The sequence below is a fragment of the Ovis aries genome, chromosome 3 (assembly GCF_016772045.2).
Source record: "Ovis aries strain OAR_USU_Benz2616 breed Rambouillet chromosome 3, ARS-UI_Ramb_v3.0, whole genome shotgun sequence".
Taxonomy (NCBI): domain Eukaryota; kingdom Metazoa; phylum Chordata; class Mammalia; order Artiodactyla; family Bovidae; genus Ovis; species Ovis aries.
The window spans coordinates 116,459,250-116,485,501 of record NC_056056.1 but is presented as its reverse complement, the minus strand read 5'-3'; the positions used below and the strand labels follow the sequence as shown (position 1 = coordinate 116,485,501).

At 40.1% G+C, this 26,252-nt stretch overlaps 1 protein-coding gene across 1 annotated transcript in view; it reads right to left on the bottom strand.

Annotated features, from left to right (window-relative positions):
• The window catches only part of PTPRQ (protein tyrosine phosphatase receptor type Q), a 304,390-nt gene that overhangs the window by 254,134 nt on the left and 24,004 nt on the right, over positions 1–26,252 (bottom strand). The window contains exons 11-16 of the mRNA XM_060412482.1: positions 24,170–24,430; positions 19,145–19,275; positions 18,777–18,906; positions 17,430–17,580; positions 16,908–17,014; positions 14,045–14,142 (exon numbers count right to left, since the gene is read on the bottom strand). Of these exons, the coding sequence (XP_060268465.1) occupies positions 14,045–14,142; positions 16,908–17,014; positions 17,430–17,580; positions 18,777–18,906; positions 19,145–19,275; positions 24,170–24,430 (878 nt within the window). The remainder of the gene's footprint in view (positions 1–14,044; positions 14,143–16,907; positions 17,015–17,429; positions 17,581–18,776; positions 18,907–19,144; positions 19,276–24,169; positions 24,431–26,252) is intronic.

The following is a 26,252-nucleotide window of genomic DNA, read 5'->3' as shown; positions in this document are numbered from 1 at the left end:
AGAGCCTGCAAGCCACAACTCCTCAGCCCGTGCACCTAGAGCTTATGCCCCAGGCTCCACAACAAGAGAAGCCACCACAATGAGAAGCCTGTACCCTCAGCTAGAGTAGCCCCCACTTGGAGCAGTGAAGACAGACCCAGCGCAGCCAAAAATAAATAAATAATTTTTAATTAAACACATATATCTTAATAAGATGATGGAGGAATAGGACGGGGAGACCACCACTATCTCCCCCACAAATTCATCAAAAGATCGTTTGAATGCTGAGCAAATTCCACAAAACAACTTCTGAATGCTGATGGAGGACACCAGGCACCCAGAAAGGAAGCCCATTGTCTTCAAAGGGATAAGACAAAATATAAAAGATAGAAAGAGAGACAAAAGAGTTAGGGACGGAGACCCACCCTGGAAAGGGAGTTGTGAAAGAGCAGAATTTTCCAAACACTACGAAACTCTCTAACCGGCGGGTCTGTGGGGAGTTTTGGAATCTCAGAGGGCAACATAACGGGGAAGAAAAATAAATAAATAAATAAAACCCACAGATTCCATGCCTAACCGCAACTGCCAGTAGATAAGTAGCCCAGATGTTCGTGTCCACCACCAGCAAGCGGGAGCTGAACAGGGAGGCACTGGTTGCATGCTTACAGTAAGGACAGAGCCTGAAAGCCCTGAGGGCAATCTGAGGGAGCTAAGGTGAGATAGCAACCAAAACTGTGGGATAGCCAGAGAGAGAGAGAAAAAAATAAAAGAGAAAGAGAGAGACAGAACTTTCCCATGGAAAGCTCTAACCTAAGGCACTGCCAGCCCGCTCACAGAACAAAGGACTGAGCGAATATCAAAGAAGAGCTAGCCGGCTACAGACAGGCCCCTTCCCCCGCTGGAGACAAAGAGGCAGGTGGGCAACAGCCAGAGTCAGAAGGGGCAATCTTGGCCCCAGAGATGGCATCCTCCACCAAACTGTGAGCAGGCTCCCAGTTGCTAACCAAGTCTTGCTTCGATCCTGGATGGTTGACATCCCGCAGGAGGGTCGCCCGAAGAGATCAGCTCCCCAAGGAGATACACAGCACATCTGAGACAGCACTCCCACTCTGCACCCAGGAAACCAAGCAGCTGGGACCAGAGAGGTGATAAGACGCACTGCCCACCTGGGGAGAGTGCACTCGCCAAGCACCTGGTTGCCTGAGCTGCTCGGACCTGCGAAGGGCATAATGCAGGCCCAACAGAGTCTGTGCCTTTGTGGAGTACCTGAGAACCTGAACCTGAGTAGCTTAGACCTGGGAAGTGCAGACAACCCAGGGCCTGCCTCAGACAGTTCACCTGCACAGCAACGTGGAACCTGAGCAATGTAGACCGGGAAAGCACACACATCATGAGCTGAGGCAAACCCAGTGTGGCCCAGACACTGCAAGCACTCCCCATACAGGCCAGTGATATTTATTTGTAGTGTTCCTCCCTCTCCACAGCAAACTGAATAAGTGAGTTTTAATAAGTGACCACCTTCGGCCCCCTGTGTCAGGGCGGAAATTAGACACTGAAGAAACTTGCAAACAGAAGAAGCCAAAATAAACAGAGGGAACTGCTCTGGAAGTAATAGGTAAAACAGATTAAAACCCTGTAGTTAGTACCGACTACATTGGAAGGGGCCTATAAACCTTGAGAAGAAGTATAAGCTGGAAACAGGAACTATCTGAAACTGAACTGACCCCACACTGCTGCAACAGCTCCAGAGAAATTCCAAGATATACTTTACTATTATGATTTTTTTAATTAAAAAAAAAATTGAGTCCTTTATTACTCCTTTAATTTTCATTTTTATAACATTGCAAAAAAAAAGACCGTATTTTTTAAGCAAATTTCATATATACTTCTTATAATTTTGTGATTTTGTTTTTTTAATATTGCATTTTTGAGACTCTAACCTTTACTCTAGATTTTTAATCTTTGCTCTTTGGTATTTTTTTTTATCAATTTTGTACCTTTAAGAATCCAGTCTCAGTACCCACTTTTACTTAGGAGTGTGATTACTGGCTTCATTGCCCTCTCCCCCTTTTGACTCTCCTTTTTCTCCCCCAGGTCACCTCTAGCTCCTCCCTCCCACTTCTCTTCTCTACCCAACTCTGTGAATCTCTCTGTGTGTTCCGGGCTATGGAGAACACTTAGGGAACTGATTACTAGCTGGATCTGTCTCTCTCCTTTTGACTCCCCATCTTCTCCTCCTGGTCACCCCCATCTCTCTCCTCCCACTTCTCTTCTCTATGTAACTCCGTGAACCTCTCTAAGTGTTCCAGAATGTGAAGAACACATAGGGAATACATTACTGGCTAGATTTCTCTCTCCCCTTTTGATTCCCCCTCTTCTCCTGGTCACCTCTATCTCTCTCCTCCCTCTTCTCTTCTCCACATAACTCTGTGAACCTCTCTGGATGTACCTCACTGTGGAGAATCTTCTTTCTATTAACCTAGATGTTTTATATTCTGTGCTGTATGGATGGAGAAGTTTTGAGGCTACCGTAAGAATAAGACTGCAAACCAGAGGCAGGAGGCTTAAGTCCAAAACTTGAGAACACCAGAAAATTCCTGATTCCAAGGAACATTAATCGACAAAAGCTCATCCAAAAGCCCCCATACCTACACTGAAACCAAGCTCCACCCAAGAGTCAACAAGTTCCAGAGCAAGACATACCATACTGATTCTCCAGCAACACAGGAACATAGCCCTGAGCATTAACACACAGGCTGCCCAAAGTCACACCAAACCCAGAGACACCTCGAAACTCACTACTAGACACTTCATTGCACCCCAGAGAGAAGAGATTCAGCTCCACCTACCAGAACACTGATGCAAGCTTTCCTAACCAGGAAACCTTGACAAGCCACTTGTCCAACCCCACCCACAGGGAGGAACCTCCACAATAAAGAGGAACCACAAACTTCCAGCATACAGAAAGGCCACCCCAAACACAGCAATCTAAACAAGATGAAAAGGCAGAGAAATATTCAGCAGATAAAGGAACATGATAAATGCCCACTCAAACCAAACCAGAGGAGGAGATACGGAGTCTACCTAAAAAAGAATTCAGAATAATGATAATAAAAATGATCCAAATCTTGCAAACAGAATAGAGTTACAGATAAATAGTCTGGAGACAAGGACTGAGAAGATGCAAGAAATGTTTAACAAGGACCTAGAAGAAATAAATAAGAGTCAATCAATAATGAATAATGCAATAACTGAGATCAAAAACATTCAGGAGGGAACCAACAGTAGAATAACTGAGGCAGAAGATAGGATAAGTGAGGTGGAAGATAGAATGGTAGAAATAAATGAAGCAGAGAGGAAAAAGAATTAAAAGAAATGAGGACAACCTCAGAGATTTCTGGGACAATGTCAAATGCCCCAACATTCGAATCACAGGAGTCCCAGAAGAAGACAAAAAGAAAGCCCACAAGAAAACACTTGAGGAGATAATATTTGAAAACTTCCTGAAAATGGGGAAGGAAATAGCCACCCAAGTCCAAAAAACCCAGAGTCCCAAACAGGATAAACCCAATGCAAAACACCCAAGACACATATTAATCAAACTAACAAAGATCAAACACAAAGAACAAATATTAAAAGCAGCAAGGGAAAGACAACAAATAACACACAAGGGGATTCCCATAAGGATAACAGCCGATCTTTCAATAGAAACTCTTCAAGCCAGAAGGGAATGGCAGGGCATACTTAAAGTGATGAAAGAGAAAACCCTACAACCCAGATTACTGTACCCAGCAAGAATCTCATTCAAATATGAAGGAGAAATCAAAAGCTTTACAGACAAGCAAAAGCTGAGAGAATTCAGCACCATCAAACCAGCTCTTCAACAAATGCTAAAGGATCTTCTCTAGACATGAAACACAGAAAAAGTGTATAAACTCAAACCCAAAACAACAAAGTAAATGACAACGGGATCACACTTATCAATAATTACCTTAAATGTAAATAGTCTGAATGCCCCAATCAAAAGACAAAGGCTGGCTGAATGGATACAAAAACAAGACCCCTATATATGCTGTCTACAAGAGACCCACCTCAAAACAAGGCACACATACAGATGGAAAGTGAAAGGCTGGAAAAAGATATTTCACACAAATGGAGACCAAAAGAAAGCAGGAGTAGCAATACCCGTATCAGATAAAATAGACTTTAAAACAAAGGCTGTGAAAAGAGACAAAAAAGGACACTACATAATGATCAAAGGATAAATCCAAGAAGATATAACAATTATAAATATATATGCACTCAACATAGGAGCACCACAATATCTAAGACAAATGCTAACAAGTATGAAAGGGAAATTAACAATAGCACAATAATAGTGGGAGACTTTAATACCCCACTCACACCTATGGATAGATCAACTAAACAGAAAGTTAACAAGGAAACACAAACTTTAAATGATACAATGGACCAGTTAGACCGAATTGATATCTATAGGACATTTCACCCCAAAACAATGAATTTCACCTTTTCTCAAGTGCACACGGAACATTCTCCAGGATAGATCACATCCTGGGCCATAAATCCAGCCTTGCTAAATTCAAAAAAGTTGAAATCATTCCAAACATCTTTTCTAATCAGAAGGTGGTAAGATTAGATATCAACTACAGGAAAAAAACTATTAAAAATACAAACATATGAAGGCTAAACAACACAGTTCTGAATAACTAACAAATTACAGAAGAAATCAAAATATACACAGAAACAAATGAAAATGAAAACACAACAACCCAAAGCCTATGGGACTGAGTAAAAGCAGTGGTAAGGGGAAGGGTCATAGCAATATAAGCTTATCTCAAGAAACAAGAGAAAAATCAAATATATAACCTAACTCTACACCTAAAGCAACTAGGAAAGGAAGAAATTAACAACCCAAGGGTTAGTAGAAGGAAAAAAATCATACAAATTAGGGCAGAAATAAGTGAAAAAGAAACAAAGGAGACCATAGCAAAAATCAACAAAGCTAAAAGCTGGTTCTTTGAAAAGATAAATAAAATAGACAAACCATTAGCCAGACTCATCAAGAAAAAAAGGGAGATGAATCAAATCAACAAAATCAGAAGTGAAAATGGAGAAATCACAAGAGATAACACAAAAATACAAATGATCATAAAAGATGACAATCAGCAACTATATGCCAATAAAATGGACAACTGGGAAGAAATGGACAAGTTTTTAGATAAGTACAACTTTCCAAAACTGAACCAGGAAGAAATAAAAATCTTAACAGACCCATCACAAGCACAGAAATTGAAACTGTAATCAGAAATCGTCCAGCAAAAAAAAGCCCTTGACCAGATGGCCTCACAGCTTAATTCTACCAAAACTTTAGAGAAGAGCTAACACCTATCCTACTCAAACTCTTCCAGAAAATTGCAGAGGAAGGTAAACTTTCAAACTCATTCTATGAGGCCACCATCACCCTTAGGAAAACCAAAGATGCCACAAAAAAAGAAACCTACAGGCCAATATCACTGATGAACATAGAAAAATCCTCAACATGCAAAAATCCTCAACAAAATTCTAGAACATATTAAACAACATATTAAAAAGATCATACATCACGACCAAGTGGACTTTATCCCAGGGATGCAAGGATTATTTAAAGGCCACAAAATCAATCAATGTGATATACCACAGTAACGAATTGAAAGATAAAAACCATATGATTATCTCAATAGTTGCAAAGAAAGCCTTTGACAAAATTCAACATCCATTTATGATAAAAAACCCTCCAGAAAGCAGGCATAGAAGGAACATACCTCAAGATAATAAAAGTCATATATAACAAACCCACAGTAAACATTATCCTCAATGGTGAAAAGTTGAAAGCATTTCCCCTAAAGTCAGGAACAAGACAAGGGTGCCTACTCTCACCACTACTATTCAACATAGTTTTAGAAGTATTAGCCACAGCAATCAGAGAAGAAAAAGAAATAAAACGAATCCAGATTGGAAAAGAAGAAATAAAACTGTTTGCAGATGACATGATCCCCTACATAGAAAACCCTAAAGACTCCACCAGAAAATTACTAGAGCTAATCAATGAATATAGTAAAGTTGCAGGATATAAAATTAACATACAGAAATCACTTGCATTCCTATATACTAACCATGAGAAATCATAGAAATTAAGGGAAAAATTCCATTCACCATTGCAATGAAAAGAATAAAATACTTAGGAATAAATTTACCTAAAGAAATAAAAGATCTATATAAAGAAAACTATAAAATGCTAATGAAAGAAATAAAAAAATAACACAAATAGATGGAGAAATATACCATGTTCATAGATCAGAAAAATCAATATAGTGAAAATGAGTATACCACCCAAAGCAATCTGTACATTCAATGCAATCCCTATCACGTTTCCAATGGCATTTTTCAGAGAACTAGAACAAATAATTTCACAATTTGTATGGACATACAAAACCTCGAATAGCCAAAGCAATTTTGAGAAAGAAGAATGGAACTGGAGGAATCAACCTGCCTGACTTCAGGCTATACTACAAAGCTACAGTCATCAAGGCAGTATGGTACTGGCACAAAGACAGAAATATAGCTCAATGGAGCAAAATAGAAATCCATGCACATCAAAATTCTCCAAGCCAGGCTTCAGCAATACATGAACTTCCAGATGTTCAAGCTGGTTTTAGAAAAGGCAGAGGAACCAGAGATCAAATTGCCAACATCTGCTGGATCATGGAAAAAGCAAGAGAGTTCCAGAAAAACATCTATTTCTGCTTTATTGACTATGCCACAGCCTTCGACTATGTGGATCACAATAAACTGGAAAATTCTGAAAGAGATGGGAATACCAGACCACCTGATTTGCCTCTTGAGAAACCTATATGCAGGTCAGGAAGCAACAGTTAGAACTAGACATGGAACAACAGACTGGTTCCAAATAGTTAAAGGAGTACGTCAAGGCTGTATATTGTCACCCTGCTTATTTAACTGCTATGAAGAGTACATCATGTGAAACGCTGGGCTGGAAGAAGCACAAGCTGGAATCAAGATTTCCAGGAGAAATATCAATAACCTCAGATATGCAGATGACACCACCCTTATGGCAGAAAGTGAAGAGGAACTAAAAAGCCTCTTGATGAAAGTGAAAATGGAGAGTGAAAAAGTTGGCTTAAAACTCAAATTTCAGAAAACGAAGATCATGGCATCTGGTCCCATCACTTCATGGGAAATAGATGGGGAAACAGTGTCAGACCTTATTTTTCTGGGCTTTAAAATCACTGCAGATGGTGACTACAGCCATGAAATTAAAAGACTCTTACGCCTTGGAAGAAAAGTTACAACCAACCTAGATAGCGTATTGAAAAGCAGAGACATTACTTTGCCAACAAAGGTCTGTCTAGTCGAGGCTATGGTTTTTCCAGTGGTCATGTATGGATGTGAGAGTTGGACTGTGAAGAAAGCTGAGCACCAAAGAATTGATGCTTTTGAACTGTGGTGTTGGAGAAGACTCTTGAGAGTCCCTTGGACTGCAAGGAGATCCAACCAGTCCATTCTGAAGGAGTTCAGTCTTGGGTGTTCTTTGGAAGGAATGATGCTAAAGCTGAAACTCCAGTACTTTGGCCACCTCATGCAAAGAGTTGACTCATTGGAAAAGACTCTGATGCTGGGAGGGATTGGGGGCAGGAGGAGAAGGAGACGACAGAGGATGACATCACTGACTCGATGGACTTGAGTCTGAGTGAACTCTGGGAGTTGGTGACGGACAGGGAGGCCTGGCATGCTGTCATGTGGTCACAAAGAGTCGGACATGACTGAGTGACTGGACTGAACTGATGGACACCTTTGACAAAGGAGGCCAGAATATACAATGGGTAAAAGACAATCTCTTTAACAAGTGGTGCTGGGGAAACTGTCAACCATTTGGAAAAGAATTAAACTAGAACACTTTCTAACACCATACGCAAAAATAAACTCAAAATGGATTAAAGATCTAAATTTAAGACCAGAAACTATAAAACTCCTAGAAGAAAACATAGGCAAAACATTCTCTGACATAAATCACACAGGATCCTCTATGACCCACTTCCTAGAATAATGGAAGTAAAAGCAAAGATAAACAAATGGGACCTAATTAAACTTAAAAGCTTTTGCATGATGAAGGAAACCATAAGCAGGGGGAAAGACAGCCTTCAGAACGGGAGAAAATAATAGCAAATGAAGCAACTGACAAAGGATTAATCTCAAAAATATACAAGCAACTCCTGCAGCTCAATTCCAGAAAAATAAACGACCCAATCAAAAAATGGGCCAAAGAACTAAACAGACATTTCTCCAAAGAAGACATACAGATGGCTAAGAAACACATGAAAAGATGCTCAGCATCACTCATTATCATTGAAATGCAAATCAAAACCACAATGGGGTACCATCTCACACTAGTCAGAATGGCTGCGATCCAAAAGTCTACAGGCAATAAATGCTGGAGAGGGTATGGAGAAAAGGGAACCCTCTTACACTGTTGGTGGGAATGCAAACTAGGACAGCCACTACGGAGAACAGTGTGGAGATTCCTTAAAAGCTGGAAATAGAACTGCCATATGACCCAGCAATCCCACTGCTGGACAAACACACCGAGGAAACTGGAAATGAATGTACCTGTACCCCAATGTTCATCACAGCACTGTTTACAATAGCCAGGACATGGAAGCAACCTAGACGTCCATCAGCAGACGAATGGATAAGAAAGCTGTAGTACATATACACAATGGAATATTATTACTCAGCTATTTAAAAAAATGCATTTGAATCAGTTCTAATGAGGTGGATGAAACTGGAGCCTATTATACAGAGTGAAGTAAGTCATAAAGAGAAACACCAATACAGTATACTAACGCATATATATGGAATTTAGAAAGATGGTAACAATGACCCTATATACACGACAGCAAAAGAGACACAGATGTACAGAACAGTCCATTGAATTCTGTGGGAAAAGGCGAGGGTGGGATGATTTGAGAGAATAGCATTGAAACATGTATATTATCATATGTGAAACAGATCGCCAGTCCAGGTTTGATGCATGAGACAGGGTGCTCAGGGCTGGTGCTTGGGGTGACCCTGAGGGATGGGATAGGGAGGGATGTGGGAGGGGGTTTCAGGATGGGGAACACATGTACACCCATGGCTGATTCATGTCAATATATGGCAAAACCAATACAATATTATAAAGTAATTAGCCTCCAAATAAATAAATTAATTTAAAAAAACAGGTGGGGGGCTTCGCAGGTGTTGCAGTGGTAAAGAGTCCACCTGCCAATGCAGGAGACCCAAGAGATATGGGTTCGATCCCTGGGTTGGAGAGATCTCCTGGAGAAGGATATGGCAACCCACTCCAGTATTCTTGCCTAGAGGATCCCCTGGACAGGGGAGCCTGGCAGACTACAGTCCATGGAGTCAAACATGACTGAGCACTCACACACACACATCTTAAAAGAAAAAAAAAAAAAAAAAAAAGAGGCGGTAAGAGACTGTCATCTGTCACCTAGGCTGTTGATCTCAGTAAGAAATGAGGACGAGGGTGGTATAATGGAAATAAAGAGAGCTGGACACATTAAGGATCCATTTCATAGGTAGAAGTGGCAGAACCCACTGCTAGACTGAGGGATGAGGGAATGGGAAGAATCAAAGATCACTGAGCAAATGATTTTAGGACATGGTCCTTTCCTGAGATGGGAAAGAATGGAAGAGCTATAGTGAGGTCACCAGGGACAGGCAGAGCCTAGTAAGCCATGGTAAAGAAACTCTTAAGCAAAGGAATGATATTTTATTAATACTTTTAAGAAAGAGCACTCAATGGCTGTATGACAAGGGAGAGGCTTAGTTGCCCCATGGCATGTGGAATCTTTCTGGACCAGGGATCGAACCCACGTACCCTCCACTGGCAAGAAGATTCTTAAACCACTGGACTACCACTGATGTCTGTAAGGCTACTTTAGCGGTGATAAATTTCCTTAGCTTTTGCTTGTTTGGGAAACTTTTTATCTTTCCTAATTTCTGATTAATAACCTTGGCCAAATAATGTATTATTGGTTGTAAGTTTTTTCTTTTTTCTTTTTTTTTTTTACTTTCAGTAATTTTAATATATCATGCAGTCCCTTTTGGCCTATAAAGTTTCTGCTAAAAATTAATCAGTTGAAAGGAGGGCTCCCTTTTAAGTTTTTCTCTTGCTGCTTTTACATTTCTAACTTCTGACATGTTAATTACAATGTGTCTTGATGTGAGTCTCTTCAAGTTCATCTTGATTGGGTGTCTGTGTTTTCTAGACTTGGTTCCTTTACCAGGTTAAATTTTTTGTCAGCCCTAACTTCTCCAAATAGGTCTCCTGGAACTTTCTCTCTCCTACTGGGACCCCTTGAAAAAAGTAAATACTGGTTGCAGACATTCTTTAAGTTACCCTCATTTTAAAAAAATCCCTTTATGTCCTGAGTGGGTGATTTCTGCTACCCTGTCTTTCAGACTGCTGACCCATTCTTCTGTATCCTCTAATGCACTGTTGATTCTCTCCAGTGTATTTTAGATTTCAGTCATTGCAGTCTTTACTTCTTACCAGTTCTTTACATTTTCTACCTCTGTGTTCAATTTATCACTGTATCCATCAGTTCTTCTCAGTTCAGTGCACATCTTTATGACTATTACTTTCAACGCCCTTTTGTTAAACTGTCTGTCTCCATTTCATTGAATTACTATTCTGAAGTCTTGTCTTGTTCCTTCATTTGAAAGGTTTGCCATTGTCCCCCAAGATTTCCTAGCTGTTTGTTTCTATTTATTAGCTTTACCTAGCAAATAGGATTGATGCTTCTGAATTGTGGTGTTAGAGAATCCCTTGGACAGCAAAAAAGACAAACCAGTCAATCCTAAAGGAAATCAACTCTAAATATTCATTGGAAAGACCAATGCTGAAGCTCTAATACTTTGGCAACCTGAAGCCAAGAGCCCACTCACTGGAAAAGACCCTGATCTGGGAAAGATTGAGGGCAAGAGGAGAAGAGGGCAACAGAGGATGAGATGGTTGGATGGCATCACTGACTCAACGGACATGAGTTTGAGCAAACTTCTGAAGATAGAAAAGGACAGGGAAGTCTGGTGTGCTGCAGTTCATGGGGTAGCAAAGAGCTGGACACGACTTAGTGACTGAACAATAGCAATCAGATATACAGTCACATCTTCCAATATTGAAACAGTGGCTTTATTTAGAAGGTTTTCTGTGATGCTCAGTGGCACAGTCCTCCCAGGTCACCAGAGCCAGATGCCCCTGGAGTATCCTCCATGTGAGCTGTGCATCCCCTCCTTTTGTGGTTGGGCCATGCTCACTGCAGGTCCACTGGTGGGTGGGACCAGTTCCCAGTGTGACTAGCTATGAGGCCCAGTTGCAACTGCTGCAAGTATACTGTTGTACAAAACTGATCCCGCAGGCAGGGGTTGCTTAGGAGGGGCACTGGGGCCGTTCAGATCCACCTGCTATATGGAACAGGTTAGGAGTCCCTTTGGAGAATCTAGCCGTGGTCGATGGATGAGCAGACTGACCCTCCGGGAATACTGGGGCAGAGCACATGGTGTTGGTTAGGTTGACTGAGAGTGATAGAAATGGTGTCTGCCAGCACCTGCCCAGCTAGGTGGAAGGAGAGTTTAGGGGGAAAAAAAGAGCTGCACCTACCAGTACTTCCATTCCCAAGGAAAGTTCCACCAGATCCCTGCCCTTCCAGCACACACCCTAATACTAGTCAACGAATCTTCTCTTATGACCTAGCTGTTTTTCAAGCTACTGCCTCTTCCCTGGGACTCAGAATCAGTGAGTTTGTGTGAGAGCTCTTCAAGAGAAGGGTCTCGATATTCCACAGGCTTCTGGATTTCCCAGATATAAGCCCTGCTGGTTTCAAAGGCAGATGTCATGTGGCTCTTCTACCCATGCATGTCCCCCAGGCTGGGGAGCCTTCCATGGGGCTCAGGCCCCTCACTCCTCAAGGGGGACCTCTGTGGTTGGGACAGTACTCCCCACTTGTGGGTTACTGCACAGGGTATGTGGGTTCTAACTAGACTGCATCTCTGCCCCTCCTACCCATCTCAATGTGGCCTACTCTTTATCTCCTTAATTGCAGAAAATCTGTTCTGCTAGTCATTATGTGACTCTCAGAGATAGTTATTCTATATGTAGTAGTTTTTGCATGTCTATGGGAGGAGGTGAGCTCAGGGTCTTCCTACTCCACCATCTGGATCCAGACTCTCTATAATCTCTCTATTTTAAAACCTGCTAATTAGCCAATTTAATTCCATCTGCTTCCCCTTTACCATGTAATATAACATATTTCAGGTTCTGTGAATTAGGCTGGATCTTTGGAAGGTCATTATTCTGCCCACTACATTCTGCCCTCTTTGTCTTTAGTACCAGCTACTATAAATAAATAAATATGGATTCTTTTTATGTCTATCATATAATAACTATTATCTTGTTTCTCATTATGAACTGTAATTGTTAAGAAATTCATACTCGGATATAAAACTCAGATGTACTAATTAGTTCAAGTGTCTGGCAATTTTACTGCTCTGGTTCCTTTTAGACATATTGATTCTATAAATTATTAAATTCTATATTGCTCTTCACTTTCAGGAAACACCTTTTGTTGTACCTGCTCAAATTCTAATGACTCTCTAACCCCCACCATCCACAGATCCAGAGCCACCATTTTCACACGACATGGGGCCTGCAACAACAGTTGACTGAAACTGGACTGGGTGTCTAATATTTGGAATAATCACAGTCCCTTCCTTGGGAATTTAGAGAACATCTGTCTTTTCTGTGGCTCATAATATACCATTTATGCTCAGAAGTTGTGCATGGCATTCTTCCACTCATCATATGGATTGCTTACCAGAGAAAGCTGGTCATCAGGAAAAATAAGTAAAAATAAATTAAGGCTAATGAGCAGAAAGTAGAAGACAGACATTAAGAAAACAATCCCAGTGGTCTCAACGGCCTTAAATATCTGATTCTGATTTTTCCAAACACCCAGTTATCGTCTTTGCCTTTGTCTCCATGAGGCACTCTTTCATTAATATGATAAATTTCTTAACTATTTTGTTTTCTGTTCTTTTATAACTAAAATCACCATCTCCTACTACTATGAAAGTGTGGAAAATGTGTTTGCCCCCATAGATTACAAAGCAACAGTGATATCCCCAAGGACTTCCTTGGCGGTCCAGCGGCTAAGACACTGAGCCCCCAGTGCAAGGTGGGGGCTGGGTTCAACCCCTGGTCAGGGGACTGGATTCCACACGGCGCAACAGGAATTCACACGCTGCAGCTGAGCGTTCACAAGCTGCTTCCAAAGATCCCACATGCCATCATGAAGATTAACGACCTGGAGCAGTCACATAAATAACCTTTTTAATAAATAAATTTAAAACAAAAAAATAATGCTATCTCCAGAAGCTTACTCACCCTGAAAACCATACAATGCAGGATGTAGGGCGTATATAATATATCCTTACTTGATGCCAGGTTACATTATTTACCACAAAGAGCAACCAAAAAATGCACGCATTTATATCACAGACAATTAAAAAGCAGCTTCTTTGTGCCTCTTTCTCTCCTACCCCCTGGGCTGCAAGTCTCCACTCAACCACATCTGCAGGATGGAGCTGAAAGGAAGATTGTAGCACGCCACCCAGCTCTAACCTCTGGAATCTTTGCTGTGACCGCGGCTGTCACAGAAGCGCTGTCCTTCAGCACCATCATTCCTTTACTCACAACCGTGCACCACACATACACGCATCTGTCTCCACTGGAAAACCCAAACATTTAAAGTCAAGCGCCAGCTTTTACTCAAATCTCACAAACTCCCATGACAACTTTGTACTTATAAAGCAACAAATAGAAAACTTATTTTGGAGGAAAATAAGTTTCCAGTAAAGGAGAGGCATCATAATTTGTAAAAGGAAGGACAAAAAAGAGTGAAATCATGCATGACAGCAACTTTACCTGAAACTTCTCAAAACCACCCTGTGGGAGTTTCCAAGACAAATATATTGTGTTTTCTTCTTGCCCCAAAATCAGTAAATCTGACGGTGGGTCTGGATCTAGGACAAGGAAGTAAAATATGAAAAGAAATCTTAAAAACAAAGAAACAAGCAAACATTTCTATCATCATGTTATCTACACTGGACTGATAACCCTGACCCTCACACTGTGGAAGAGAGGCAGGGTAATCAGGGTTTTCCAATCAGCTTTGGCACTATGTGAGAGTCTCAGTCTCCTCATCTCTACAATGGTGGAAGAGGAAAAAATTTTCTAGAAAGCCTTTTTTCACAATAAAATTATATGGATTTCATATTTATTTTTCTCATAGCAGAATTCAGTATGAAATTATTAGAAGTGAGATTTTTAACTGAGATTTTATGCACTGCATAAATTAAGAGATATATCTAACCCGCTTAAGTTTCCAAACTCCTTTTTCCTTTAAACATTTTATCTGAGGAGATTCTAGAAACTCATTTTTCAAATCAGTAGTACGTCCCTACTTCTAATTTATATTTCAAACTGAAGTGTGGCATTTCTTCCCTTAACTGGAAGAAATATAATGCTAAAATTTTACTGGAATAATCTCATCTCTAAAATTCAAATTTTATAGGAATTTTTTTCTTATTTATAGATTTAAGTTTATATGAATTCAATCAGTGGTAAATTTAAACCTGTGTCACTGATTGACAATCCTTTTTACTCTATTTTTCTTTTATACATATTCCCTTTCAGCTGGAATTATCAATAACCATTTACCATCCCCCCATATTCCCATGATATATCTAGGTTTCTTTCATATCATTATTAATATTCCATCTGCTTCCAAATGGATTTGAGGTAGCTTGCAAAAAACGAGAGGCATAAAAAGACCAAAAAATATTAATTGACAGTGGAAGATAAAAGTCAAATTGTAAAGTGGTGAGAGTGTGGGGACGGGAGGAAGGTTGCCAGATTTGTTTGGGAAAACATAGCCAAAGCAAAAACCTCTTATAACGCAGAATGTACTGTTAATCTCAGGGTAGAAACAAGCTTGAGGTCCAAGTAGAATAGTGATACAAAGCCAAAGAGCCAAGAATGGGAGAGTCAGGGTCCTTCCTGTGTCAGAGTGGCCTTTCCACTAAAGCAGAGTGGTTACAAGGACAGGGTGTGATGTCAGGGAAATGTGGGTTCGAAGTTCTATCATCCTATACAAGCTACTGAAATTCTGTAAGCCTCAGTTTCCTCCTCTGTAAAAAAAGAAAAATGCATCTTAACATGATTGGTAGAATGAAGGTTGTGAAGGTCGTGATTGAGAACTAGGTGACAAATAGCACAGAAACTGCTTCGCAAAGCTCGGGACAAAGGACAAGCACTCTGTGATAACCAGAGTGATGACAAGGAAGACAACAGCAATGGTGAGAGTAACTACGGTAATGACACAAACAAAGCTAAGCAGCGACCTAAGATGCTTTCCCTGAGACGGAACGATATAAGGCTTTTTTTTTTTTTTTTTTTAAATGCCTTTTCTCATCTATTTCTGATGTGCTAGGATGATCTTTGTGAGGGGCAGCAGAGTGTCGTCTCCATCTGAGTTAGATACCTGGGTTAAATCTCACACCTCTGAGCCTTAACCTACAGGTTAGGTCACCCAGGGAGATTAAACACAGTAACTTAAGCACCTGGCCTTCCCAGGTAGCACTAGGGGTAAAGAACCCGCCTACCAATGCAGGTTAGATATGACACGCTGGTTCGACCCCTGGATCAGGAAGATCCCCTGGAGAAGGGAAGGGCAATCTGTGCCAGGATTCTTGCCCAGAGAATCCCATGGACAGGGAAACTGGTGGGCTAGGGTTCATAGGGTCGCATAGAGTCAGACACGACTGAAGAAACTTAGCGCAGCACAGTCACCGTGCTGGGGTACGATAGTGCTCACAGACTTTTTTGGATTATTTTCCAGAATTGTTTCGACTGTTGCTGCATTTTCCAGTGTTTTCCCTTCCTCCACACTGCAAACCCTGATATGAAGCCTCCTCTCATGCTTGAGCACACATCCACGTGACTGTGACCCACAAGTAACAGGGCGCTTTGGAACATCCGCGTATGTTCAGGGCAGGCAGACATGTAAGCGATGTTAACAAGGTCAGAGGATGTAAACTGAATCCAACATATGCAAATGAAAAGACACCACCATCTAGTTCTTCTGGTTTCAGTGCTTCATTTCTCATAAAACGTTAATAATACAGTCAAACTATTAGAGAAATATTGAGTATTTCATGACGACAATACCTTAGGGTTTTAGAGTACTCTGAACTTCTCACAAAAAGCTTTGCATTCGATTTTAGTAACAAGAGTTTATACCCAACCAGGAATAATTATTCTCATTGTTTAGGTGAGAACTTCATAGTTTTGCCCAAGGTCACAATAAATGATTAAAGAAAGGACTATAATTCAGGCATTCTCCACCAAAGCGAAATGCCCCATCTCTTCAAGCCATAGTGTCATAAACCACTTCTATTTTAATTGATGGTTAACTAGATAGTGGGGTTTCCCAGGTGGCGCCAGTGGTAAAGAATCTGTCTGCCAATACAGAAGATGCAAGAGCCATAGATTTGATTCCTGGATTGGGAAGACCCCCTGGAGAAGGAAATGGCAACCCACTCCAGTATTCTTGCCTGAAAAATTCCATGGACAGGAGGGAGCCTGGTGGGCTGCTGCCCATGGAGTCGCAGAGTCAGACACAACTGAGCCTGTACACACACACAACTAGTCATTGACTTTAAGTGCAACAATTTCCCTTATTTTCCCTTAACCCATGAAAAGTTAATCAAATATAAAATGAACTTACAAGTGCTAACCATGAGGACAGTAGGGTGGCTTCTCTTTAGTCCCTTAGTAGCTATAATGCTGATTAAAAAATCAGTCCCCGGAGAAAGTCTGTTAAATGTGAATGTCCTACACATTAAAGAAAAATCACCCATTAAGATATTTAGCTCAGAAATATTTGGAATTTTATATATATATTTTTAATTTTCTATTATGGGCACAATTTTATATGCTTAAACACGAATGGCTATTTGGAAATCATAGCTTCTTAAGTGGAGAAATTTAAGTCAAAAAGTGTATATGTCATGCATACAAGCATGATGATATCCTGAATTAATTCATTACTATCTATCCATGTACATAATATGGCACTGTACATCAGATTTAGTTATTCTAATCACACTACAGTCCAAAAAGTTGTCCTGCAAACTCTTATAAATTCTATTTATACTATGCTACTAAAACAACTTTCTAAAAGCACATATAAAATGTTAATTTTGTGTTTCATGTAACTTAACATAATCTCTTTTTAATGTTTTCATACCTTTTTGTGGAAGGCAGGATTTCTTCTTTCATTAAGCTTTCACTGGATATTGAAATAATATATCCATCCAGAAGACTTCTGGCTGAAGGCCAACTAATGGTTACTGCATTTGAATTCCTACTATGATTCACAAATTCAACCGCACTTGGGGCTATATCATTTAAAACATACACATAAAATAACATTTTCTACCATACAGAGCACCTATTTTAAAACTGTTTTGGATTTCTTTGACTTTGCCAACTCTGAAGGTAACCGAGATATTTCCTTTATTCCTCCTGGTAGATATGAGAAGTTAAAAGTCAAGAGAGTGAAAAAAAAAAAAAAAACCCAGCAAGAATCATTTTAAACTTTGAAGCAGAACTTATATGTACCCCAGCAGTGTTGTACTCAGTATCTACCCTGCCTCTATAATGTAGAAAGAGGTGATATCTTGCTTTAGTGTAACCACCAACCTCAGAAATGTTTATAAAGATTTTCAAGGCATCATTCTAGTTAAATACCAAATAGTAACAAGGTCAGTCAACAGGAAAGTTCATTGCCATCTAAATATGAAATGCTTCCCTTATTTTTCTGAAGAAAAATGTTAATATAGTATATAATATATATTTTATTTCTCCTTTAAAATTCTTCCACGTGTGGGAAAGTAAAAAAAACTGCCAAGATATTCTCTCTCATGTCTGTTCTTTATTATTATAATACAAGAACACCAGATGTGACCAGTTTCTAAACACATAAATCAATCTTCCCATGCCATCAGTGTCAAGAATAACTAAAATAGTTATTTTAGTTGAATAGTTGACAATCTTACTTCACCTAGCTTTGAAAACGTGCACGTACCCTTTCCAATTACCCTTTATTTGACTACCATGGAATAAGTCACCATCTGCCACTGGGAATAAGTTGCTAACACTGGGGAAATGGCACACTCCATTGTCTGTTTAACTGAACAATGCAAACATTAAATCACAAAGGGAGACTCTGGCCAGAACCCAGGCAGTTAGCAACTCTACTGTCTGGAAATACACATAACAAAAGAGGCTGTGCTAATTCATACAAGGGGAAGTAGAAAAAGAGACAAGAGGCAATACTGCCTGCCCATAGAGAAAATTTGTAAAGAATGAACTATTTACTAATTCTTCTCTATAAGAACCAAATGAATATTTGAACATTGAAACTTATAAAATGAAGTCAATGCAACCTGGCTAAATAAATTTTTCTTTAAAAAAGAAAATAATATATACCACAAAGCACTTTTATGGAATCCTTCTGATTAATTATTTTTGAAAAGTGGAAATTTTTAATTGAACATTAAAATAATATCAAAAATGTTTATACAAGCTGTACCTGTCTGTATTTCTTTTATGTAGGGAGAACTGTCTTTAAAACCTTCTTTTTCAGTGCGAATTGAAAAGGTGTACACCGTGGCAGGATCCAGGTTAGAGAATATTGCAGCTTCTTGAGATACCTTCTGGACCTGACAATCCAAAAGAATAATTTACCAAGTGTTCATTTAAGAAATATTCCACAAGCAAACACAAGCAAAAAAGAGAAAAGTTTGGGGGTTATTTAATGTTACTGTCCAACATGTTGTCGTGTCCAACTCTGTGACCTCATGGACTGTAGCACACCAGACCATCTGATCTGATGTAAGCATGAGTAATCTTGGTTTCAGCATGAAAGTTTGATTCCTCTGAGAGTCCCGTATAACGTACCATGAAACCAGCAGCACAGTTTACGCATGTGATTTCATAATGCTGAAAATTCCCATCAGCTCGACTCCAGAGAATCTCAATGGAAGAGTCCGTAACTTTGCCCTCATGGATATTTGATGGTGCTTCCAGACCTACGCAAAACACAGAAAACACTAAATTGCTCCTGGATGTTTTCTAACCAGCTTTTTCTTTTAATTGTCCCTTCAAAGAGAGTAAAAAGCACAACACACACACAAAAAAAAGGACAATGTAGTTTATTAATGAATTATCTCTATCCTAATTAAAAATAGTTGTTTATCCATTTAACAGCTTATAAAATTTGATAATCAATTGTAGTCAGAGTCACTGGAAACAGCATTGCATGCAGTTAACTCTGATGCTACAGCAAAAACTAGGTGAAAGCAAATTGATGGGAGCAAATGCACAATATTCAAAGGAGGAAAATGAAATTAAAGCTTTCTGAAACTACTAAAACACAACAGAGATAGAAATATGAGGGCTAGACAAAGAAGTAAAAGAATTTCTTTGTACCAAATATTAGCTGAAGTTAAAAACAAATTTTATCTGATGAATTTTAGTGTTCATTTTCCCAATTAAAGATTTCATCTAGCATAAAGGAAAACAACTATTTTTAAAAAACTGAAAAATGTCAGCTTTAGAGTATTGTCTTATATACTGGTATTTCTGCTACTGATATAATAATATTGATATAGTTAGAGGATCAAGTATTACTTATTTTTAGAGACAAGAACTGTAAAACAGAATGTTGCCCACAATGATTCATAAGAAGCAGAGAATATACGTATAAAAAGTACACAAATATTATAAGTAAAATATAAACATATATCTGAGCTGATTATAGATATGTTAAAATGCTATTAGAATACATGACTTATGACATCAGCTTGAGATTATTTTGTGCAAAAATTGAGTTTAAACAATAACGTAAGGATTACAATTTTGGGGGAAAAGATACATAATACAATATGGTATAATAACGTATGTGAAGATGATTTCCTGATTACTCAGGAAAAGCATACATTAAGAACCTTGACACTTATTTACATTTACAGTCAGAAATGTAATGATTTTAGGACACCATGCAATTTTTGTATGGCATTCATTATTACTTGCCATCAATTTCTACATCAAGTGGACACACGTATGTGCTCAGTCATGTCCAACTCTTTGCAACCTTATGAACCGTAGCCCACCAGGCTCCTCTCTCCATGGGATTTTCCAGATAAGAATACTGGAGTGGGTTGCCATTTGCTCTTCCAGGGGACCTTCCCCACCCAGGGATCAAACCTGTGTCTCCTGTATCAGTAGATAGATTCTTTACCCCTGAGCTGCCATGGAAGCCCGGGAGGAGAGGAACCCACATACACTGTGGAAAATGCATTGGCACAGTCACTATAAAGAACAGTCTCTGAAAGCGAAAAAAAAAATACTGAAGAAAGCTCAGCCTAGGATGTGACGTTCCTACACCTGGGTCTATATCCCAAGACCACCATACTTGAAAAAGACACATTAACCCCAACATTCACGACAGCACTACTTACAACAGCCAACACACAGAACCAGCAAAATGCCCACCACCCCATTCAAGCTCAGAGAAGACGTGGTGTGTGCATACAGTGGACTACTACTCAGCCACAAAGAAACACATGAAATGATGCCACTGGCAGCCACAGGGATGGACCCTGGAGGATGATGCTAAGTGAAGTCAGCCACATCGGGAGACATATGATGTTCCATCTAGGCAAAATGGAAAAGGAGATACAAATAAACTAATTTTAAGAGATTCTGAGAATTGAGCATTCAGGATTGGGAACTCATGTACACTCGTGGCGGATTCATGTTGATGTATGGCAAGACCAATACAGTATTGTAAAGTCAAAAAAAAAAAAGTAAAGGGCAGGGATGAATTAGGAGGTCAGGACTGACATATGGAGGCCTCCAGTGGCTCAGTGGTAAAGAATCCAAGTGCCAAAGCAGGAGATGGGGGTTCGTTCCCTGGGTCGGGAAGATCCCCTGGAGGAGGGCATGGCAACCCACTCCAGTATTCTTGCCTGGAGAATCCCATGGACAGAGGAGCCTGGAGGCCTATAGCCACAGGATCACAAAGAGGTGGACACGGCTGAAGCCAAGTGAGCACGCACACACACGTGCATGCACGACTAACACACACACGGAAATGTGTATCTGTAATAGATAATCCACAAGGATTATCGTCATTCCTTCTATACCCAAGGACCTGACGTTCAGCACAGGGAACTCTGCTCAAGCTTCTGCAATAACTCTACGGCAACAGAATCCAAATGAATAGGTCTGCTGTTTGTATGTGTTCACACACATGAACTGACCTGGTCCACACACCATAACTGAACCAGGAGGCTGTACACTAACGAGAAGCATATTAGAAATCAACTATACTCCAATATACCATCAGCCTGAAATTAAAGAAAAGGAAAAGAAGAAAAAAAAAAAAAAAGCCATGCCTAGTTTATCCCCTCTGACCTCCCTGACTTGGACTGCTATCTTATACCCTGGAGCCTGAGCAGGCTTGGGTCCCAAGGCTGGACTGTGTGGAGGTCAAGACAGTCAGGCAGGGTGTCTTTAGTTCAGTCTTCTCTTAAACCTGGATGGTATGCTCTGGCTGGGACCAGAGTCCACAGCGCACCCAAAGGATGGTGGCCTGACCCCCTGGCCTTGGGGACCTTGGAAAAGTCACCTAGCCTCCACATCTCTTGGTGCCTGGGTTCCCAGCTCAAGCTTCCTTCCTGAGAGTGCAGCCTCCTAAGCTCAGGCAGCTAAGCATCCTCTGCAGGGTGATGTGGTCCAGGTTGGGATTAGTCCGTATAAGGGGTTGAAGCTTTAGAAGAAGTAGTGAGACACAAGCCCTTGGGTGTTTGCTCTAATTTACAGCCCAGGACTTTCCCTAAGGCTATGCTGTCGCCTTGTGGACACTCTCTGTAACTACAACTTGACAACCAGTGCTTACTGGAACCTCCAATCCCTGGTGGCTCAGATGATAAAGAATCTGGCTGCAATTCAGGAGACCAAGAGTTTGATCCCTCGGTTGGGAAGATCCCCTGGAGAAGGGAACAACAGCCCACTCCAGTATTCTTGCCTGGAGAATTTTATGGACAGGGGAGCCTGTTAGGCTACAATCCACAGGGTCGCAAAGAGTTGGACACGACTGAGACTAATACTTCCGCTTCCAATTACAGGGTCTGGGTGGCTGCTAATGCCAGCTGCCCTCAGGAAATGTCCTGGGGCAGATATTACAGAAATAAATTCCAAACACTACCGACTTTTACAAAGCCAATCACAACAGGCAAAATTTCCTCACTCCATTTAAGGAAGAAAGAAAAACAACCCACACTACCAAAGGACAAGATGCTCAGCATCCCTAATTATTACAGGAATGCCAATCAAAATTACAATGAGAAATCAAATCCCACCAGTCAGAATAGACGTCCTCACAAGTTTACAAACAATAAATGAAGGAGAAAGCCTGGAGGAAAGGGAACCCACATATACTATTGGTGGGTATATGTATTGTCACAGTCACTATAAAAGACAGTCTCCAAATGCCAGAAAAATAAAAAAACAAGAGCTAAGCCTAGCATTTGATATTCCCACACCTGGGCCTATATCCCAAGAAAACCATAATTCAATAAGACACATGCACCCCAACATTCACTGCGGCACTACTTACAACAGCCAACACACAGAACCAGCAAAATGCCCACCACCCCATTCAAGCTCAGAGAAGACGCGATGTGTGCATACAGTGGACTATTGCTCAGCCACAAAAACACGTGAAATGATGCCACCAGTAGCCACAGGGATGGACCTTGGAGGATGACACTAAGTGAAGTCAGCCACACAGCAGACAATAGCATATGGTGTCCCCTCTAGGCAAAACAAAAAAAGATACATACGAACTAATTTACAACACAAAAAGAAACTCTGAGAATTCAAACATATAGTTCAAAAAAAAAAAACACAAACAAACAAACTGAAGGGCCAAGAATGAATTAGGTGTGTGTGGACTAACATATCCACAGAAATCTGTATCTGTAATATATAATCCACAAGGATTATTTTTGTTCTTTCCACCCATCCATCATCCATCCATCCACAAAGAACTAATGTTCAGCACTTGGAACTCTGCTCGAGCTTCTGTAATAACTTCCGAGACAAAAGAATCCAAAAGAGAATAGCTATGATATACCCATACATATCATCACTGAACCAGGAGGCTGTACACTGAAAACAAGCACAATATTGCTCCAACCCACTACCGGCATAAAATTAAAGAAAAGGAAAAAAAGCCATGTTTATCCCTCCAACCTCCCTGAGCTGGGCTGCCATCCCATCCCTGGAGCCTGAGCAGGCTTGGGTCCTTGGATTAGACTATGGTGGGGTCAAATTTCAAGTATTCCAAATGTTCAAAATTAATATCTGTAGAATTTTGAGTGACTTAAATCAAAATCAATGCGAATCTCAAAATGTAAAGTATTTGTATGTACACATATTCTACATAATAATTTAAAATATTCAAAGAGATGAAGAAAATATGCACTAGCTTTTTTCAGACAAACGGCAGTATGGGGAGTGTACGCGATAAGTGTACATGATAAATGTACACCTATCGTGTTTTAAGAGACACCATCAGGGCTCCCAGACTCACAAAGTATGGTCTAGTTTTCATAATTTGCCTAAAAATTACTCACATTCCTCACTCTTGGATTAAGTCACTGAAAGTTCCAATTAATACGCATATGCGGTTTTTTGGTAATAGATAAGAAAAACTTTGTAACTTCTCAATTTTAAACAAGGTTAGCTCTATCTATATACTCAGGAATTACAGATCAGGCTCAGTAATGAGGTTTTTGCAATTGTTTTAAAGAATCTTTGAAATTGATTGCATTATAGTGAACACAGAGTACTAATTTGAAATGGCACACAAAAGCAAAATCGATAAGCACCTTAGGCAACTCCTAAAATACTTACATGTTTTTACTGCAGGTACATAATATATATTACTTAATTTAGTCCCACTGACTGTAGAAACAAAGAAATTATATTCTGTGCCTGGGGTTAAATTGTCAACAGTTATTTTGTTGTCTTGTTTCAAAAGCCTGGTTACATTTGGGCCTCGGTCACTTGCAATATGTATGCCATCAAACACCCCAATATCAGGCATCTGAACAAATAAGGTTACAGAGGTACTGTGGCTTTCATAAGGAATAACAATCTGAACTGGTTTGGGCTCTGGAAGATAAAGAGAGATATTTATAATTAGCATGGTCTTAAAATTTCCATATTTCTCTAACATGTTCTAGAATTTGTGAAACAATTAAATGCTTATGTAGTCAACGTACATTTACTAGGCTAGCATTGGACAGAGAAACAAAGAGGATATTCTGACAGATCATATATACATATATATTGAAAGGACCTAATTAACTTTCATTTTTTGATTCTCATTAATAGTCTAAAACAACATAAAAATCTGAGATCGACCTGTTTTTTACCTTATCTATTTATTAAGAAAATACTTTTGAAAACCTACGTACCAGAAGGAATGCTCAAAGAAAGTAAATAAGGCCAGATTCCTGCCTTCATATAATTCTCAAACTCGGAACTTGCGTGCTCCTATGCACCTACAGGTGAGCCTAAGTATACTATTCATTTGTGTGCTACGTGATTCAGACATTTAGTCTCATCCTTAGGATGGTGTTTGTCCAGTTCTAAAAGAATCATCCAAATATCATGAAATTTGTCATTATTTAAGAAATACAAGCAGATCCCTAACTAGAGTCCCGCATGGTTAGAGGGACATGAACAAAGGCTGCTGAGAACAGAAAGGGAACTCTAGCAGAACTAACAGCTCTGGGGAGGGCTTTGCAGAGTCGAGGACAACGTTGTGTCTGTCTTACAGGACAGAGCAAGTCTCCCAGAAGGAATGTGCAGGGCACAGGGAGGCAGTCAGGAGGGAATCCCAGACCAAGAGCAAGCATCAGCAAGGCCTGGGGAAACGGCATCATCGCATATCCAGGGAACACCGAGCTCTTCCAGCTCTTACCACTAGTCCTTGGCAACGAGCTTCCAGTTACTAGTCTTTAGCAAGTCTCTTAGTCACTCTGTGCCCTGGTTTCTTCTAAACTGCTCAGGCACAGCCAGGCACTCAGGGTGGTTCAAGCACAGGTGTGTTTGAGCAACAGGGAGCGGGCAAGGTCCGAGGCTGATCACTGTCCACGAGAGGCTCTGCCTGCCATGCTCTGGTGAAAGTGACTCAGTTGTGTCCGACTCTTTGGGACCCCATGGACTATAGAGTCCATGGAATTCTCCAGGCCAGAATACTGGAGTGGGTAGCCTTTCCCTTCTCCAGGGGATCTTCCCAACCCAGAGAATGAACCCAAGTCTCCCGTGGTGCAGGCGGATTCTTTACCAGCTGAGCTGCCAGGGAAGCCCATGCCCCAGAGGTCAGGCTATTCTGTCCGCACAGGGATTTTGGGCAGACATTTCATTTTTAGGAACGTGGTTCTGGCAAACTTTTGGTGGAAGGATTCATTCACATTTTATTTTCTCTCTGACGTCTGTAAAAGAGCTTTATTGTGCTACTTAGAGCAGATTAAAATTTTAGACAATTTCTATCCACATTATTTTTCCTCAGATCAATTTTAATTTCAATTCTATTTTTAGATTATTGGGATACTGTCCAGTATATACTTAGGTCTGTCTGTCTTCCAAACAGATATCTTCTCAAATATACATTCTAAAAAGTTTTTGCTTTTCCTCTCCAGAGAATAAGTAGATGGCCTTCTCTTTTCAGTTTGTTTGTTTTTTTTTTTTTTTTTGGTGACATCTGGTTTGATGCAATGGAACTTGTTCTAAGTCACTGTTAAATATCTGACTTTACCCAGAGACAGGACCGTCCAAAAGGATTTAAACACACATCTATAATTAGAAACACAGAACATAAAATCTGTGCACTATCTCCCATCAATTCATTCAGCTGTAATAATAGAACTTTCTTCTTCCGTTCCTGGTGGTTATCAGGAAATATTCACTATACTAATCATAACACACT